The sequence below is a fragment of the Podarcis raffonei genome, chromosome 3 (genome assembly GCF_027172205.1).
Source record: "Podarcis raffonei isolate rPodRaf1 chromosome 3, rPodRaf1.pri, whole genome shotgun sequence".
Lineage (NCBI taxonomy): Eukaryota > Metazoa > Chordata > Lepidosauria > Squamata > Lacertidae > Podarcis > Podarcis raffonei.
Genome location: NC_070604.1, coordinates 93,381,093 through 93,399,676, shown reverse-complemented (window position 1 = coordinate 93,399,676; position 18,584 = coordinate 93,381,093). Strand labels below are relative to the sequence as shown.

Sequence of the window (18,584 nt, the reverse complement as noted above, 5' to 3'; positions counted from 1 at the left end):
TTTGGAAGCTTATCAGGGAATCATCTATGACTCAATCAATACTGGCAGAAAGGCTTTTCTGAAGACAGGCTTGTCCACTGCTACTAAACATTCCCTACAATGTAGATAAAAATGGCTGAAAAGATACAACCAATTGTATAGTGTGCATGTCTGTTTGTTGAAACATTTCACTGAACGTACATGTACATCCAGCTACTCTGTCCAGCTCAAGAGATTCCTATCAGGCCCACTTAATTGTTAAAGCATAACTAATCTGTGTTAAGTGGCCCCGGGTATGCATTCTTATGGATCATGGAGATTTCCCTATTTTAGACTATGCAAGACTGACATCAGCATAGCCCGCCTCAAAGCATGAAACCCAAAACTGTTTGCAAAATCCTGGGGTTCTGTGACAAATGACAAGAGAAGGACAGGATTCCCTGGAAGTGGAAGACAGAGAATTTGAAAACCACTTTTAAAGTGACAAACAATATCTATCCTATTCAAAGAGACATATTGGTTTCAAGAAAATGCATTAACCCTCGGGGCCCCTTCCAACTCTACAATAAACCAACAAAGGAAAGATATGACAAATGTGAACAGCACTAGTTTCAAAACATATTCTTGGGTGTTCCAAATGCACTTAAAAATCACATCCACACATACACTATGCCCTACTCAGTAGGGCCTACTCTCTGACAATTCTCCAGTTACACTAGCTCACACACTGGAAGACTTCACTCAATCTGGCCCATCATTTTTTATGGGAGTCAGTTCTATAGTTTAGCTATGAAGAAGCACTTTCTTTTATCCACCCTGAATCTTCTAACACGCTGCTTCATAGGGTGTTCAAAAGATCTAGTGCAGGGGTCTGCAACCTTTAAGACAAAAAGAGCCACTTGGACCCGTTTCTGAAGAAAAAAAACCTGGGAGCCGCAAAACTCGTCATTATAAAAATAACTTTTTTGTCACTTTTTTATTATTTCTTTGTTTGACCCCTCAGAATTACTCCTCCTCATAGAAATAAATGTTAAATTAACAAGTTACCTTTTTGTGTGTGTGTGTTCTTCACTCCCCTTCAAAACAGTGACCAGCGTACATGCCCCCTTTCAATGCAGTGACCAGCGTACATGCCCCTTACAATGTAGCGGGCGGGCGGGAAGGTGACATCAGGGCGGTGCGTGACTAACCCACGCACCGCCCCCATGCGACGTCACAGCCAGTACAGCGCCCGCCACAGTGGGGAGTGTCGGGGCGCACAATGCGCCTCCTCCCCTCGCTAGTATCCGCCCCAGAGCAGCGGCAAAGGTGTAAAAGAGCCACATGCGGCTCCGGAGCCGCGGGTTGCCTACCCCTGATCTAGTGTTATGAGAGAGGGAGAAAAACCTTTTCTATCTACTTTCTCCAAGCTGCACATAATTCTCTATACTTCTTCATGCCGCCTCTTACTTGCCTTTTTCTAAATTGAAAACTCCCCAAAGTTACAACTTTTCTTCATAGGGGAGTTGCTTTATCCCCTTGATAATTTTGGTTGCTCTTTCTGAAACTTTTACAACTCTAGAATATCCTTTTTGAGGTGAGGCGAGCAGGACTGTACAAAGTATTCCACATGTGGCCACACCACAGATTTATATAATGGCATTATGTTCCTGGCAGTTTTATTTTCAATCCATTTCTTAATGATCCCTAGCATAGAATCTCCTATTTTCAGTCACCACGCCCTGGGTTGACATCTTCATCGAACAATCTACTATGACCCCAAGGTTCCTGGAGGTTCACCTCCAGTTCAGACCCCATGAGTATTTATCTGGAATTAATGCTTTTTGTCCCAACATGCATTACTTTACACTCGTTCAGAACGAACTGCATTCGCCATTTTACCAACAATTCACTCAGTTTGGAGAGGTCTTTTTGGAGCTCTTCATGATCTCTTTTTCCTTTTATTGACTCTGAACAATTTAGTATCTTTGTCACCAAACTTGACCACCTCACTGCATGCTCCTAATTCTAGATCATTTATGAACAAGTTAAAAAACACACGCCTCAATACCAATCCTTGTGGGCCTCAACTTCCTACTTCTCTCCATATTTCCCCTTCATCAATTTTACTTCCTGCATGCATCCCATCTTCTTATACCTCTACATCTAAACCGTCATGACATTCCCAATATCCTATGCTGCCTCAGTGTTTAACAACTAATTACTGTAAACTCACACAGTTCAGGAACAGTCCACAGGACAAGCCCCCCCTCCCCCCCGCTGCCAATATTGGAAGGTCTGGGTTATTCCAGCAATCCTCATTGTAATCACAGGCCTAGCAGGCCTAACTATTACAACTGCCAGCTTAAAATGTTAAGCCTATTAGCCATGCAGTCTTGTGTACTCCAAAGTAAACCTCACTTAGTTTAGAGTGGCTTACTCAAAGGTAGTAGGTGAAGGGTATACAACTGCAGCCTAAGGCATCTTTAGAAATAACTGTTTAAAAGGCTATTTGCAGGGTACATGCTGAGAGAATGTGAGTTAGCAACAGCCAAGACTCCATCATAGCAGGTCTATCATAGCATGATGTAGAATTTGGTGTGCTTTTAAACCAAGTTTTTATTTTCTCATGGAGCACAAACAGCCTACAATAAACAATGCAGCATAATGCCAATTATACAAATAAGGCATTACTGGCGTAAATTGATACTCCGAAACACTCATTTTTTTTCCTGCCAATGCTCCATGTATCCGATTAAGCCCTTCTATGTTCCACAGAAATGATGCCAGCTGCATTTGCTGCTGAGTGCCTCTAGAAAGTCAGGCTCTAATCTTGCCAATTTCATCTGAATATCTCATGGTTTAAATCGCAAATTACAGATGCCATGAGAAACTCCATCACAATTACAGGTTAAGAACAAAGTACACATTACCCTAAACACACCTCAAACGGTCAATGCTGGAGGCAGAAAAACACAGAGCATTAATTTTAAGATGGAATTTGGCTGGGTAGAGGACAGTAATAGAAACCTCTGGTTGAGAGAAAGCCAGGGTGCTCTCCTTTCCTCCAGTCAAGAGACTTTTGGCACTGCTCCTTAGGTTACTGAGACTGGGAGAGTGAGATTCGCCACTCCAAGTCTGACCCATTTTGTCAAGAATCCATTCACCAGCACAGTTCTGCCATGAACTTGCTAAAACAGAAAATGCTAAATGTGAAATTAATATTATATTATTTATTAGACTTGTGCATCACCTATGCCAAAGCTTCAAGGCAACTTTCAACAAACAAGTAAGAAGTAAAATTAATAATTACATAAATATAATTACATCTCATAAAATCAATCACCACATAACTACAACCACTACATAAAACTTTTGGTTAGAATATTCTACCTCATACAACTCCCCCCAAACCCAGCATCTCTGCTGTAGATGCTGACAATGGAATATGTTGCCAAAAGTTTGGAAAAGTGAAGTATTAATCACAAAGAAAAAATTCCATATTGTCAGTGATACTGCAGATAGGTATTTTGAAATTTTAGGTCTCTGATCAATTGCTGAAGCACAGTGAAGCGTTTCTTGTTACCAGCATTTGCACTACATCATATTTAACATATTGCAGTAACTCCAGAGTGAAGAATCGCCTTACAACTTTGAGAGGAGTATTCCTAGAAGGCAATATATGATTTAGCCCAAAGTAAGAAATAGTTTCATTTACCTATTGCACTTTCCAAATCTCTATTTTGATGATAAGTGACTATTATTTCTAGGTTGCAGATCATATTCCCCAAGCCATGAGACTGAATAATTGCAGATTTGGTTGCTGAGGCAGCAGTACTACAAGGACAAACAGTGGGAATCCCATAAAGGAATTAAGCTGTTCCAAACAGGCTCATCTGCTATCATGAGGCATTTCACAAACTGTACATATTCCTATTTCCATGTGACATATTGACCCAGTTCAGATCATCGCCATCCAAATGCAGTCACTTGCTATAAAGTGGTCCACAAAACTTTACTTAACTAATACAGCACAAAGAATAGAATTTAATTGGAGAGACACAACAAGTTGGATTGGCAGTGCTTTGAAGGGAACCTAACTGCAAAAAGAAATAGCTTATTGTTCCTTAGTCACAAATGAGGGTTTTTTTTCGGGGCAGGGGCAGGGAGAACAGTGCCAGGCTTGCAAGCCCTAGAACAGTTATAGCAACAATTTTCTCTCCAAAACTGCATATCAGTTCTTGCACATCATGTCATCATAGATGAGAAGTTCCAACCATAAGTTTGATAAATGCACATCTCTGTATGAAATAATACATTTAAAAGAAAGGCCAGCATTACTTGTTCAGTAGTTAGACTAGATACAAACTACTATGGACAATTTTTATAATGTTCAGGCTACAGGTTTACTGCCAAGAAAATCATCTGAAGTGAAGTTTATTTTTTTAAAAGCTAGGAAAAATAGTTCCATATATATTTTGGTGCTCTGTGAACAGGTGGAAAGATCAGATGCACCTGCCTTGTCAGCCATTTGGTACAGCTGCAAGATTAAAGACACAAGTACTGCTAATTACATCTCAGTGAAATTAGTTATAATGTATTCAGAGTTATTCTTCAAACAAAAGGCACTTTAATTTTAAGATTCTTCTCAACTGAGAGATTTTGCACTAAAACGAGCTTACTGATATATATTGCATTAGAAGAATATATAAACATCTACATGCAATTACAGACTATTGTCTATTTTGATACAAGCAAACTGTGAAATTGTAAATCAATGCTGTTTCTAAACTAGCATATGTTATCAAATAAGAGCTCATAATACAAACTTCCAATAGCGCTGTGATGGTTTATGCCAGACACTTTATGAAAATCAAAGCAATTTTAGTACCACACGGATAAATTAAAATCACTGAACAGCATAACAGTCATGTGACCACAGAATAGGCAAAATTTACCCATGAATGTTCATGTGACACAAAGCAGTCAAACTGATCTATTTTTAAAATTATGATTTGTACTCTTAGCCCACCCATCACTCCATGGTCCAAGGGTGGGTTCCAAAAATATAACCATTAAAATAAACACCATTAAAATAAGAAAATAAGAGAGGTAAGCACCACCAGTATCAGCATAACACTTTAAACCATGTGTAGGCAAACTAAGTCCCGGGGGCTGGATCTGGCCCAATTGCCTTCTCAATCCGGCCGGCAGACAGTCTGGGAATCAGCGTGATTTTACACGAGTAGAATGTGTGCTTTTATTTAAAATGAATCTTTGGTTTATTTGTGGGGCATAGGAATTCGTTCATCCTCCCCCCCAAAAATATATATATATATATAGTCTGGCCCCCCCACAAGGTCTGAGGGACAGTGGACTGGCCCCCTACTAAAGAAGTTTGCTGACCCCTGGTTTAAACTAAGGGGCACAGTTCCAGGTGAGCTGCAATTCCAAGACTGCATGCAAGCGTTTTCCCATGTCACAATGACTTCCATCATGTTGGGCGTATACCATCACCAGTAAGTAATGTGGCAGGGCTCACGGGTTTTATGCCTTCTAGCATTTTAAAAAAACGTTCAAGATGTGACTGAGTGAATGCAAGCAGCATGAAACTGTTCCTCCACTTTACAGGGGAAAGGCAATGATGCTTTATGACTGGCTAAGTACTGGAATTATGCAATACTACATTCCTACCTTTGAAAGAATACCAAAACCAATGGCAGATTTTCAGTCGTCTGATCACTTATCATGGCACAAATAAATGCTATTTTATAGGTTATGCTGGGAGGGGGGGACAGGACCAGCGAAACACCTTAGCTATGCACAACAGTAGCATATATTTTATTTATTGTATATACAGTCCAACTTTCCTCTAAGGAGCTCAGGGCAGCATACATGGTTCATCAGCACCAACACTTTATCCACAACAACCGGAGAACATGATGAGAGTGCTACCGTGCTCATGGCCCTGCTTGTGTGCTGGTTTGCAACTGTGGGAACAGAAAGCTGGACTAGGTAGGTATTCAGTCTGATGTACTCATGTTCTTAAGTGGGTTAGACTGAGAGATATGTGGCCACCAACGGTTTGGCCTCATTTGGAAATTTGAGGGTACCATGGGCACCAACACCCCTGGGCTGTTTCTTACCCTGATTCCACACATACTAGGGGGGGAAACAGGCATGCACATGCACACATGTGGCATTCGGAAGGCAACAGAGTTAAAGCAGATTTCCTGAAGTGTACATGGTTTTGCATAAAGGTAAAAGGTAAAGGGACCCCTGACCATTAGGTCCAGTCGTGACCGACTCTGGGGTTGCGGCGATCATCTCGCTTTATTGGCCAAGGCAGCCGGCATACAGCTTCCAGGTCATGTGACCAGCATGACTAAGCCGCTTCTGGCGAACCAGAGCAGCACACGGAAACACCATTAACTTCCCGCCAGAGCAGTACCTATTTATCTACTTGCACTTTGACATGCTTTCGAACTGCTAGGTTGGCAGGAGCAGGGACCGAGCAACGGGAGCTCACCCCGTCACAGGGATTCAAACCGCTGACCTTCTGATCAGCAAGCCCTAGGCTCTGTGGTTTAACCCACAGCACCACCTGCGTCCCACATGGTTTTGCATAGGGTCACACAAAAAACCCACCATTAGATTAAAGCTTACATTGGTAAACTGCACAGTAAAAGTCAAGAGTTCCCATTCTTTTCAGCACCACAGAAACACTGATCCAAACACAGGTGCTCATCGGATCTTCATGATTTTTTTCCCCACACAGTAAAACCCATTGCTAAATTAGAGAACACACTGTGGATACAGAGCAGGCCTATGATTTCATAGCAGGGTGTGTGTGTGTGTGTGTGTGTGTGTGTGTGTGTGTATTTTTTTTGGGGGGGGGGGTAAATTAGGAATAAACAGGCATGTGGAGGATAAATCAGGACTGAGATTATGATATGTAGGTATGGGGGAGGCAGCAATAGTAATCTCTTCCCCTGTGCCATGATCTTGCTATTGTGTCCTGGTGTCCCAAGAACAAAAAAAGCAAAACAAAACCCAGATCTGCAAGATGCAACCACACACCACAAATCTAGTTTGGCCCTACAGCAAATGAAAAAGCAAATAAAAACCACAGAATTGCAGGTGTAAGAGAGATACCTGGCTGCCAAACCTACTTCGGTGAATATAGATCCCTCTTTGCAAGCAGCAAGCATTTCTGTACAGATAGAAACTTGTGTTGGAAATGCACAGAGGCCAGTCCTAGGACATGTGGACAGCAAATTGTAAGAGAAGCATGTAATCCTAGAGTCAGCTGAAAGATTCTTTAACATGTCAACAAAGACTCAAAGGTACAACCTCCTATGTTGGGTAGTATTATGATTACAATGGTGCACCTCAGGTTAAGGACTATTCTTCTACTGCCTGGGAACTGAAACAAAACATCCCTTCTTGGATTACTACTGATAGACATGGTACGGCTCAACAGCGAATCTTCGTTCCAAGGTAAATGAATGTGCAGTTCTAGAACTATAATACATGCTCCTTTCTCAAAGACACTGGCATGAATGATTCTTCAGCATTTATCTATAGCAGAGTGCTATAATGCATGCATCTTTAGACAGTGGCACAGCCCTCAACGTGTCTTCCAAAAATTGTGAGGAAACTCCTGAGAAACTGCTAGATCCTCATCTCAATACCATTATGAAGTTTCCACCCCAAAATGGGAAAGTACTACTGCCCAAAACAATAAGGCTGGCATTTAAGATCAAAGCACATTTATTAAAGACAGACTGGTATTGCCCTGTGATCTTCCAGACAAATGTAGAATTTAATTAAAAGGCAGCTAGCTGCTTTTTCCCTCACTCAAGTTTGTTTTATTACTTCTGTTGTATCATGTATCAACATGCATCTATTAAAAAACAAAGTCATAAAAATAATGAATGGAAAAATGAGCAAGCAAGATATAGCCTAGCTATATATCCTCTCCCTTCACCTTTCTCCAATCCACTGCCTTAAAACCATACCTTGTGCCAGAAAACTCGAAACAAAAATATCCAGAACTTCAAGATTTCATGCTCAATATGTTGTATATAAACCATCCAAGACAGATAAATATTCAGCCAACATCCTCTTACCTGTCAATGACAATCTCCAAGTTTTCCTCTGCAACTTGTTCCATCATCCAACTATAGTTATACATATTTTAAAAGCCCTTTGAATATTTAGATTAAAAATTGCCTTTAAAAAAACTTTACACGGAGGGAGTTGGCTTTTAAAGTTAAGCCTCAAAAAAGCAGTCGATCAGTCATGCATTGAGTCCCAAATGTCTGTTTCATCCAGTCGAGGAGAAACAGGTGCTGCAAACTCTCAAGGCAAAGAAATTTAAGAGTAGATTTAGCACGGCACAAAACAGAAGTAAAAAAAAAAGCAAATTACCAAAGTTAAAAGCTTTAGAAGTTCAGTAGCTCTGAAGCTGTGATCTACACAATATTGATCAAATGTTAAAAAGCAGCTTTGACTTTTAAAAGCTGTTTTAAGTTTGCATTCACTTTCTCAGACTGGCTATTATAATCTTTCTCTGTGAGACTACCGACAGAGTATCCTTAATATTGTTACAGCCCATTAAAGAGCACTGGTGCAGCCCAATGTGAAGAGGAGAAAAAATATACTCAGGATAGCATCATCAGGTAAAGAGGCAATATAAAATAATCTTTTCCTGCCGTCCAAGGAGTCCTTGTGAGCCACACTTTTTTCTCAGCTCTGAACCATCCCTCGACTGTCTGCTCTTACAGGCAAGCTTCTATAAAAGGATGAGGAAGCTTTTTCAGCCTTTTCAGGACTGGATCGACAACTGGCCACCCACCTGTCAATCACATGACATCAGACAATTCAAATTTGAAACTGGGAGTAGGCACAACTTTGCTCTTTAAAAGCCAGCAGCAGAGCCATATCTCCTAACTTAGCACTGTGGGAAAACTTAGTGCTGACGTGAGGAACCCTCCAGATACTGCTGTAGTACCACTCCCATAATCCCTAGCTATTGACCAGTCTTGCTGGGGATTATGGGAATTATATTCAGCAACATCTGAAGGGTGAAGGCTTCATCACTCTTGACTTAATGCTTAGATCAAAGGTAACAACAGATCTCTGTGCCTGATATCATATGACATCATGATGTCAGGTAGCTGATACGTAGGCATAGCCTTGTAAGCCAAACTGAGAGGCCTGGGAAGCCTAAGTAGGCCCACAAGCTGGATATTCCCCACCCCTACCCTAGAAGGATCATTCTTGGGTGTTCAGGTTTCTCTATTCTCTGCCTTGTTTCAGATGTATATTCATTTCCTGAGATTGTAATAGAACTCATTTGAGCACAAGCTGGGGTAGAAGACATCAGATTTTAGATGAGGTACCATGAGGCACCTATCTACATGGAAGTGATGTGGTGACAGTGATAGATGTCTGCTTCTTTCACAAAAATCATATTTTACTAGAAAACCAGTTTCTACCATGCAATCCATGGTTTCCAGCCAAGGCTGAATGAATGCCATGATTCTCTAGAAAAGAGCAGCAAATTGTGGTAAGTTTGTCTGATATGGGACTTAGGAGGAAAACCAGTTTCTGAACCTTAAGAGCATCCCCACACCATTTCTTGCAAGTTCTTCCTGAAGTTCAGTAGACTTTCAGAGGGGCACAGTGAACTGCCAATAAGTGGGTGGGAAAGTCTATTCCAACCTATTCTATGTGTAAAACTCCACTTAATGATTGTTAGGATCATAGCTGTCAACTTTTCCCTTTTCTTGCGAGGAATCCTATTCGGAATAAGGGAATTTCCTGTAAAAAAGGGAAACGTTGACCGCTATGGTTAGGATTCAACCCATAGTCTAGAATAAATCAGCAATTTTTTTTCATATGGTTGGAAATACAGGTGTGTCAATCTTTGGAGAATAAAGACTATGTCACTTTTTATGTAACCAGGGTTATAACATACGTTAAATGATCTAAACTTGTATCCAATCTTTAACAAATTCAAGTGTTGTGTCCAATTCTTCCATTTGCAGAAGAACCTTGATCTCTCGGCTAATGGAAATGGAGGGGAGGTGGTTTTTGCAGATTCCCTGTTTCCACGCTGCTCTCTTCCACAATGCCTCCAACCTTCTGGAGCAACCGGGGGTGTGGGCAAAAGCTTTATCCCCTCCTCTTCCATTAGCAGAGGCTTCCACTGGATCAAAAGCTCTTCTACCACCTGAAGGCACAACAGGATTCAACCCTGATGTTACAACAGGTATATAGAGGAATAAAATGAATATGCAGAGCAAACAATTTAACATATTGTGCTCCAAGTAACACTGTTGCATGGCAACAAGAATCTACTGCAGGGAAGTAGAAAACCTTTTGATTTGCCAAATTACAGTTCTTTCTGGAAAAAAAGGGAAGTCAAGCAGTAGAGGAAAGTAACCCTAGGTCTTGAGGAAAGCTGCAGTTCATCTAATGAACTGATTGTCCACTGCCAGAACTCCCTACTCAGCCTGCTCTTTGACTCTCTCCCATACACCCACAAGACCACATTTTCAGTGCCTTCAGAAATTGTGTCCCAGCTTACTCCGATAACAAATAATTCTAAAGAATAACTACATCCTCGCTAGAAATTTACCATTTCCAGAAATTATGAATCCATAGGAGGGGGGGAAGTGTGGTGGGTTTTTTTTAATGGACATTTTGGTAAATTCAGAAATATGCAATATTTATTTTTGTAAGTATTTGCAATACTTATTTTGGTATCAGAGCTAAGCTTCCTTCACTACTTTGAGAGCATAAAATTTCTTCAGTTAGCTCCAGAGAAAAACTAGTAAAGGAAGAACTTCTCCCAGAAGCACCCATACAAAAACCTTTTCCAATGCTCTAAATTAGTTTGTATTTGCTGACCTCAGCTAATGAAATGTTCTCATTAAGCATGCATACCAGTAGCTCCAGACATGTATATGTCTCCCTCATCTTAGTTTTGATTAACACATAGCTGATTAACACATAGTTTAATCAAGCTATCCAAAAGCACACCTTTAATTCGATTCTCCAGAGAGCCTGGTTGAAGTTAACAGGTCACCTGTAAATCACTACCACCGTTTTTTGCATCCATTCTGCACCCATGGCAACTCCTTGTCACCTATCAAGACCCTTTCACTTCTGGATCTTGAGAGGAAATTCTCACCAGGTTGAGTCTGGCCTGTTTAAGCAATAGGTTTCCACCTAGGTTTCAGTGTTCAGTCTTGAAGTTCAACTGTTTGGTTCAGATCAGGCTGCTCTAGCCCCCATCATGGTGAGCTTTCGACACATTCTTGGATGGGCCGTTCTGTGGGTCTAGGAAGAGGATTACTTCACCGGACAGGCTGCTCCAACCGTTTTCCTTTATTTAGCTAGCTTGGTCCCCTTTTACTTCCCTGCTCCTTGATATTCCTTTCCATGTTCTGGTTTGTTGTTCTGAACTTGCTTCAGTTAGGAGATTTTATGGAACGCGCTTCCTCTCCCAGTGATACTCAAGCTTAAGTTTCACAAGGTCACAAGATTCAGGGACTTGCATAGCTTGGACATCCACAGCTCCAGTAAGTCCAGGGACATTAATCATTCTGGTGCTAATGATGAACTCCAGGCTCACTCCCACCGCCTTCTCCTCTCACATCTAGAAGGACCTTGTTGAAGCATCCCTTTCCTTTTGAACTCTGCTCTTTTCTTCCGCTTTACGTTTATTCCCACTGGCACTAGCAATGTGTACTACTCCAAAAGATAATCTCATCCCCTACATACCTAACCAATCACTGTACTTTGCAGGAGAGTGCATCCTGCAGATACCATCCTATCAGGAAGTCTACTTCGCACAATATTGGAATCAGGCCTTTAGTCATGGTGACACCTGCCCTTTTCAACTCCCTCGTTGCATATCAGACAGGTTGCTGTAACGGCTAAAGACATTCCTATTTTAAGAAGTCTTCAAAAATCTTTATCACAGTTGGTATCTGTATTAAATTTGAATTGCTTTTATGTATGTGCTGTTATTGTTTTTGGATAGGCAACTGTTTTATATCTGTAAACTGCTTTGGCATGCCCCATGGGAAGTGATTTATAAATGAAATTGACAATGATAATGATGATATCTAATTCCTCCCCTTATACCAGTTGGGCTCTACTTATCTCTCTCTCTCTCTCTCTCTCTCTCTCTCTCTCTCTCTCTCCCCCTCCCTCTCTTTATTTGGTCAGGGGCTTTTCCCACCTCAAACTGCCCTAGCTGCAACTAAGCAGCCAATCCGACTTTAATGCTACTTGATTAATCAGTCCTTTTTCATTGTGTAACAACTTTTACATTAATCAATGTCTTAACTTGTAATAAAATTCTACATTTTTAAAATTCTGAATTCTGGTTTGTTGTTGACTTCCTCTCTCTATATATATATTATGGCTTGAAGGGTAATCTCCCTTTGGAGTACCATGTCTCTAAACTAAAGATATATTATTACATGTATCAGTCAAGTACAAGTGTACACAAGTGTGTTTGCATGAATGTATGATCTAGAACACACAAGTGACATCCACACAATATACTCAAAGCTGTCTTATATCACTTTAACCATCAACATCCCCCCCCCCAAAAAAAATCCTTGGAACTGTAGCTTGTAAGGGTTCTCAAAATTGTAGCTGTAAGGAGCTTCTCAACCTTAATAAACTACCTCCACAGCCTCTCTCAACTCAAAGACCCACTCACACTGCAAGGCACACTCTTGGCCTGTCCCGTCCCCCCATCTAAGATGATGGGGGATGGGGGCTTAATTTGAATCCTTTGTTATGATCCGTTCAGTGATGCAGTTTTTATCTTCAGGAACTCCAAACTCCCCTCTTTCTTTCACTGGCTGGTAAAAGTCTTTTTATTCTAGCAGGCTTTTGCCTACTGCGGTCATTGTTAATTGTCATCTCCACTGTTGTTACATTTAAATGGATTTTAATGCTATATGTTTTATCTATTATTGTTGTTGCATTTAGTAATTTATATTTCTATTGTATTGTGATTTTTTTGAGTCTGAAAAACAACATATCCTTTTTTTAAAAAAAAACCAGTGCAACTGAATTGCATCTGAAAACCTATTAATCAGTGGGACTCTTATTACATCAGTGTAGTTTGCTCTTTTTGGCCAGGACCAGTTAATAACTGGTGTTCCATATTCTGGATCAGCTGATATTTCTGAATGATCTTCAAATGTAACTCAGGTGCAGGGCATAATAGTAAATCTGCTCAGGTATTTTATCAGTGAATGTTTAACACTGACAGTCAGTTCAGTGAGGTGTTTACAGTATTGAGATTTTAAAATATCCAAATGAATTTGCTTTGGCAAATGGGAAAACTCCTTTGACAGAGAGTGATCGGATTGCTTAAGGAATGTGCCCAACACCCACCAAATTATGCAGTAAAAGGTGGGCTGGTATTAGTGAACACTGCATTCAATTTGCAAAGCTGCAATGACATTAGTGGGCTCAGTGATCAATATAAGTCATGCCAAACCCATTATAAATATGACCCCCAATTCCAACTTCTAAAAATGAATGGGCAAAAGGCAAATCAGAATCTACTAGTGGGTCGGTAGATGACTTGAAAGACTTTCCAACTCATAACTGTTTAACAACAGCAACAATGAAAGTCCTCTTCTTTCTTCTTTCGTATTAGGCTGTTAGGATCCCTGCTGATCTGTAGTATTTTTGTACGTATTTTTGCATGTCAACTGATAATAGTGTACACTAGTCACAGGTCAAGAATAGTGTACACTAGTCTTCAGGTCAAGAACAGTTTCAGCTTAAGTACGGACCTCCGGAACGAATTAAGTACTTACTCCGAGGTACCACTGTACACAAATTCACATACTGTATAGCCAAAATTTACCTGGTTGGTTTCTGGCGGGAAGGGTGGCAGGATGAAGTCCCACACAGAAGCCCTCTCAGTGTCTCCATTATCTCTCCTTCACTCCTCCACACATGGCAGTTGCATACTGCTTTCCCTCCTCTTTGGGGTATTGCAGAGTGAGTCAGGAGCAGCAACCCAGTTCCCTTACTGATGACCATGACAGTGGGGTGATCAGCTTTGGTGGCGGTGGCAGCCTTCTGGGCAATGGTTGCAGTGGAGGAGGAGGAGGAGACAAAGGTGGAAGTGAGGAGACAGGGATGCAGACAGAAGTGCCAGCTCCATCCATTCTAGCCTTTTTCTTTAGCCTGCATCTCTCTCTGCCGCCGCCGCCCTCCTCCTCCTCCTCCCTTCCACCTTTGTCTCTCCCGCACCACAACTTCCCTGCTGGTTGCCGCAGCCAAGGGAGCTGGCACTGGGGCCCCCTGGAGAGAAACGAAATACTGAAAGCTACAAGCTGGAGTTGAGCACATGTAATTGATTCAGTGCAAGTTAAATGCGCATGTGATGCGACAACACTGTATATAGCTCATGGCATGGATAACGAACTCTGTCCCTTGGGTCACCATTTGGTATCTGACTCCAAACCCATCATTTTGCACTCTGGATTGGTAAATCTTGAAAGAGTTCTAGTAAACAAAAACAAACAAACAAACAAACAAACACAAGTTGGATCCCTCAACCCCGACATTTGCACACGCTTGCTCTGTAAGACAACGGAATTGCACAAGCCACTACTTTTTATCAAGGCAGAATATACAGTATATTGCCTGCAACATTGTTATCAAGCGTGCAAATGCAAATTCCCTCGGAATGGTTTAATAATTTGAAAGCAAAGGTCCTTTGGAGAACCTACTAGCCAAGGTTTTGTTTTTAAATGAAGAAGTTGGGGCCTTCAGCATGCGACACATGTGCCCTACACCTATGCTTTCACATTTTCACTCATTACAATGAATGCTTCACTGCTCAATAGCAGATGTAGCAAACGACAGCCTCCCTCACAAATTTGGAGGTGAAGAACTGAGCAGCAGTTGGGTAGCAATCCCCAGTTCCACAACACGATTGCTTCATTTAAGACAAAAGTCACAATCCTGGACTTAGCTCAGCATGACAGCATGAAGACCAAGCGTCTAAGGCCTTCCAGAAGTAATTGCAGGGCAAAACATTTTATTATTCTTATTGTTAAATTTGTATACTGCCCTTCATCTGTAGATCTCAGGGAGGTTCACAAAATCAAAATACAATATGAAAACACAAAATACATAATAAAAACAGAAAACACCCACAAACCAATAACCACCCACAAACAGATTTAAAAGTGTGTATATAGGAAGTTAACCAGCCCAAAGCCTGCTTGAAAAGGAATGTTTATCCCTCATGTCAAAGGGAAACACTTTTGCACAAACCATGGTGTTGAGTATCCCCACTATATGTTTGTGTGTGCTCGAATGCATACACATGCATGCACACACACACATTTTATTTTTAAAAAGAACTTGTTTTGGTATAGCTCCAGACCAGCAAGAGAGTCAGACAGACATTTATTTAATTTGTACATCACTCTTCATCCGAAGATCACAGGGTGGTTCACAACATAAAAATATGACATGAGAACACAGAATACACAAGACAAAAACAAACCAATACCCCCTCCCAAAAACACATTTAAAATGCTATAGAATGTTTAATCAGCCAAAAGCCTGGTTATAGAAAACTGTTTTTGCCTGGTGCCTAAAGATATGTAATGAAGGTGCCAGGCAAACATCCCTGGGGAGAGTGTTGCTTCATGCTAACCACAATTTAGAACAAACTATGGTATAAGTTGATAAACCATTGGTCTAATCATGTTTACAGTGCTTGTCTGCTTTTTCTGCCTTCCCATCTCCACAATGAAGCAGTTTTTCGAAGTAGAAAATTTGCCTCAACTGCAATTTGTCAATTCGACATTATGCCAAACCAACCATGTTTTTCAAACCCACTTCAACACATGGATTTCACTTCCAGTTTGCAACTATAGTTCTTCAATTCAGCTAAAATAAGGTAAGTCAGAGGTACCCATGTTTGATTTTATGTCTGAGCTTCTTCCAAAGTCCACAATTTTTTGACTGGAATTTGTAACCAAGCCAAAAACTGTTGCCAGATTGCTGGCCCTATACCAACAGCAGCTGCAAAGAAGACCTCTGCACCCCTCTTTCCTGCTTGAAAACATCGAGCCAAGCTTGACCTGGGCTACTGTTCTGCATGTGTCCTGTATCTCTGCACAGCAGCAAAAGCATCCCTCTTTCTTGCTCCAGAAAATGGAATCGGTGGGGCTCTGGACACTTTGCCATGCAGTTGCCAAACACCCAAACATGGACATAGGAAGGAAGCAGGATGACCAGAAACCTGCCAGACAATCCCCACCCACCTCTCTATCTGCAGCGCTTCAAGTATGTGAAGAAGTCTTGCTCATCATGCTAACCCAACAGCAATTCACTATGGTGAATAAAACTGCCAGGGCCTGTTTCATTGGACGTTCATTACATCTGAATCAACGTTTGACTAGCACTGCAACCCAGATTTGATCCTGGGGTTCATTTATCAAGGTGTGGTTGGAATTTATGACTGAACACAGACAATGTCAAGGTGACACTGAAGTTTTACCGGTACAGCTGAATTTGAACTTTTAGGGCCATGCACTCCTGAAAAATCATAGATAATTCACCGATGAGAGCATATGCTTACATAGTCATACCTCGGGTTAAAGACGCTTCAGGTTAAATCTTTTCAGGTTGCATCCCGCGGTGATCTGGAAGTAACGGAACGGGTTACTTCCAAGTTTCGCCGCTCACGCAGACGCTCAAAATGACGTCATGCGCAGAAGCGGTGAATCGTGACCCACGCACGTGTGCAGACATGGGTTGCGTTCCTCTCAGGTTGCAAACGGGGCTCTGGAACGGATCCCGTTCGCAACCAGAGGTACCACTGTATGTATGTATGTATGTATGTATTTATTTATTTTACATATGGCGCATATAAGACGCTAATTCAGTATGTCACATCGACTTAAAAGGGCATCAGACAGCTGAGCAGTAAAAAACATCTGCATCAAACATTGTGGATCCAACATCATCATGGACTCAACAAATGGGGTAAAGCACTTCCTAGGAAGATATTGTTAGTCTGTATCTCTGTCCTCTGCACGTCACATTTCTGAAAAAAATCAACGGGCACACTTCCTTCACAGGCTAACAGGGGGAAAGGGCCATAGTTCAGTGGTGGAGCAACTGCTTTGCATGTAGAATGTGTCACATTCAATTTCTAGCCTATCCAGGCAGGACTGAGTGAGAGCCCAGACGGAAAAACTCTAGAGAATCACTGCCAATCAGTATACACAATTCTGAACTAGATGGTCTGATTCAGTATGAGGTAGCTTCCTAAATATCTATAATCGTATAAAAGAAAATCCTAAAGTGGGAAACGATGACTGAAAACAGCAGGGCCATTCAAGTCAAACATTTAACCCACAATTGAACCAAAAGGAAATGTGTCTAGGATCTGCACTGGATTCAAACATGTTCAACTATTCATCCTAATAATTAATATGGGGGGAAACAAGACAACACCCTTGTACTCTCAACCACTGTGAGGTAAACCTATTTTCCCCAGGAACAAGCAACACTGACATTTCCCCAAGTTGAAATTTGATTTTTCAGTTTATGGTATGACTATAGTCATGCCAATAATATGTTCAACACACTTTGAGTTTATATTGTTTGTACTGTTGGCACCCTCTGGTAAGGTCTTCTCTCCTTTTATCAGACATTGCATTAAAGCTTGGTAAAAATGTATAAACATAGACACAAGTTATAAATTACATTTCTAAAATAACATGAAGCATCTTGGTGTCTCAAACAGAGTATCAGATTGTTCTAAAGTAACTGAAAATACTTTCTTTGGAAAAAACACAGGAAGTTTGTTTTCTTGCTAACGTGCTGAATTTACTGCTTTTGATACTACCAATGATTTCATATTTACATATTAGCAAAAACTTATTTTTACTTTCAGCTGAAATTTCACATTATGGATGTGCACATCTGCAAGGAAGTGGATATCTAATAAATGATCTCAAAAATTCTGCATGACCTTTAGAAAATTCTCTCTCCCCATTACGCCTCCCCACAATGAAATGTAGGAAAACTTGAAGTTACCAATCTATAAAAACACCACAGTGAAACATTACACCAAAAACACCTTCCTTTGTTTTACAAAAGTGACCTGGTTCACACATTACACTAAATCATTGGTTCCCAAAGTGGATAGTACCACCCCTTGGGAAGCAGTGGGATTGCCTAGGACAGTGGTTTTCAACCAGTGTGTCGTGGCACCCTGGGGTGCCTTGAATGATGGTCAGGGGTGCCGTGGGCAACACTGGCCTCTGTCCCTCTTTCCTTCCTTCCCTCCTCTGATGCCCTCTTGTGCCTCTGCCTCCCAAAGGCTTGTGCGGCTGTTTCTTGCAGCAGCCCTGGCTGCAAGCTCCCCAGGCGAATAGTGCCTCTGGGGCTGGCCAGGGGGTGCTTTCCAGGCCCCTGTAGGGCAGTGTGAGGAGGCACCTCTCTTTGGGGCAAGGGGGGCAGCTCAGAGACCAAGGGCGGCAGCAGTGGCTGCCTGGAGGACTTGCAAGCAGAGAGAAGAAACTGAGGGAACACTCCAC

General features: G+C 41.4%; 1 protein-coding gene across 8 annotated transcripts in view; it reads right to left on the bottom strand.

The window, feature by feature from the left end:
* The window catches only part of ENAH (ENAH actin regulator), a 116,649-nt gene that overhangs the window by 45,858 nt on the left and 52,207 nt on the right, over nucleotides 1-18,584 (bottom strand). Inside the window, exon 1 of one of the 8 annotated variants that reach the window (XM_053383041.1) lies at nucleotides 8,091-8,149. The exons of the other annotated variants lie outside the window; for them this stretch is intronic. Within the exon in view, the coding sequence (XP_053239016.1) occupies nucleotides 8,091-8,137 (47 nt within the window). The 5' untranslated portion in view covers nucleotides 8,138-8,149. Of the gene's footprint in view, nucleotides 1-8,090; nucleotides 8,150-18,584 lie in introns of those variants that run through there. 8 annotated transcript variants of the gene reach the window in all.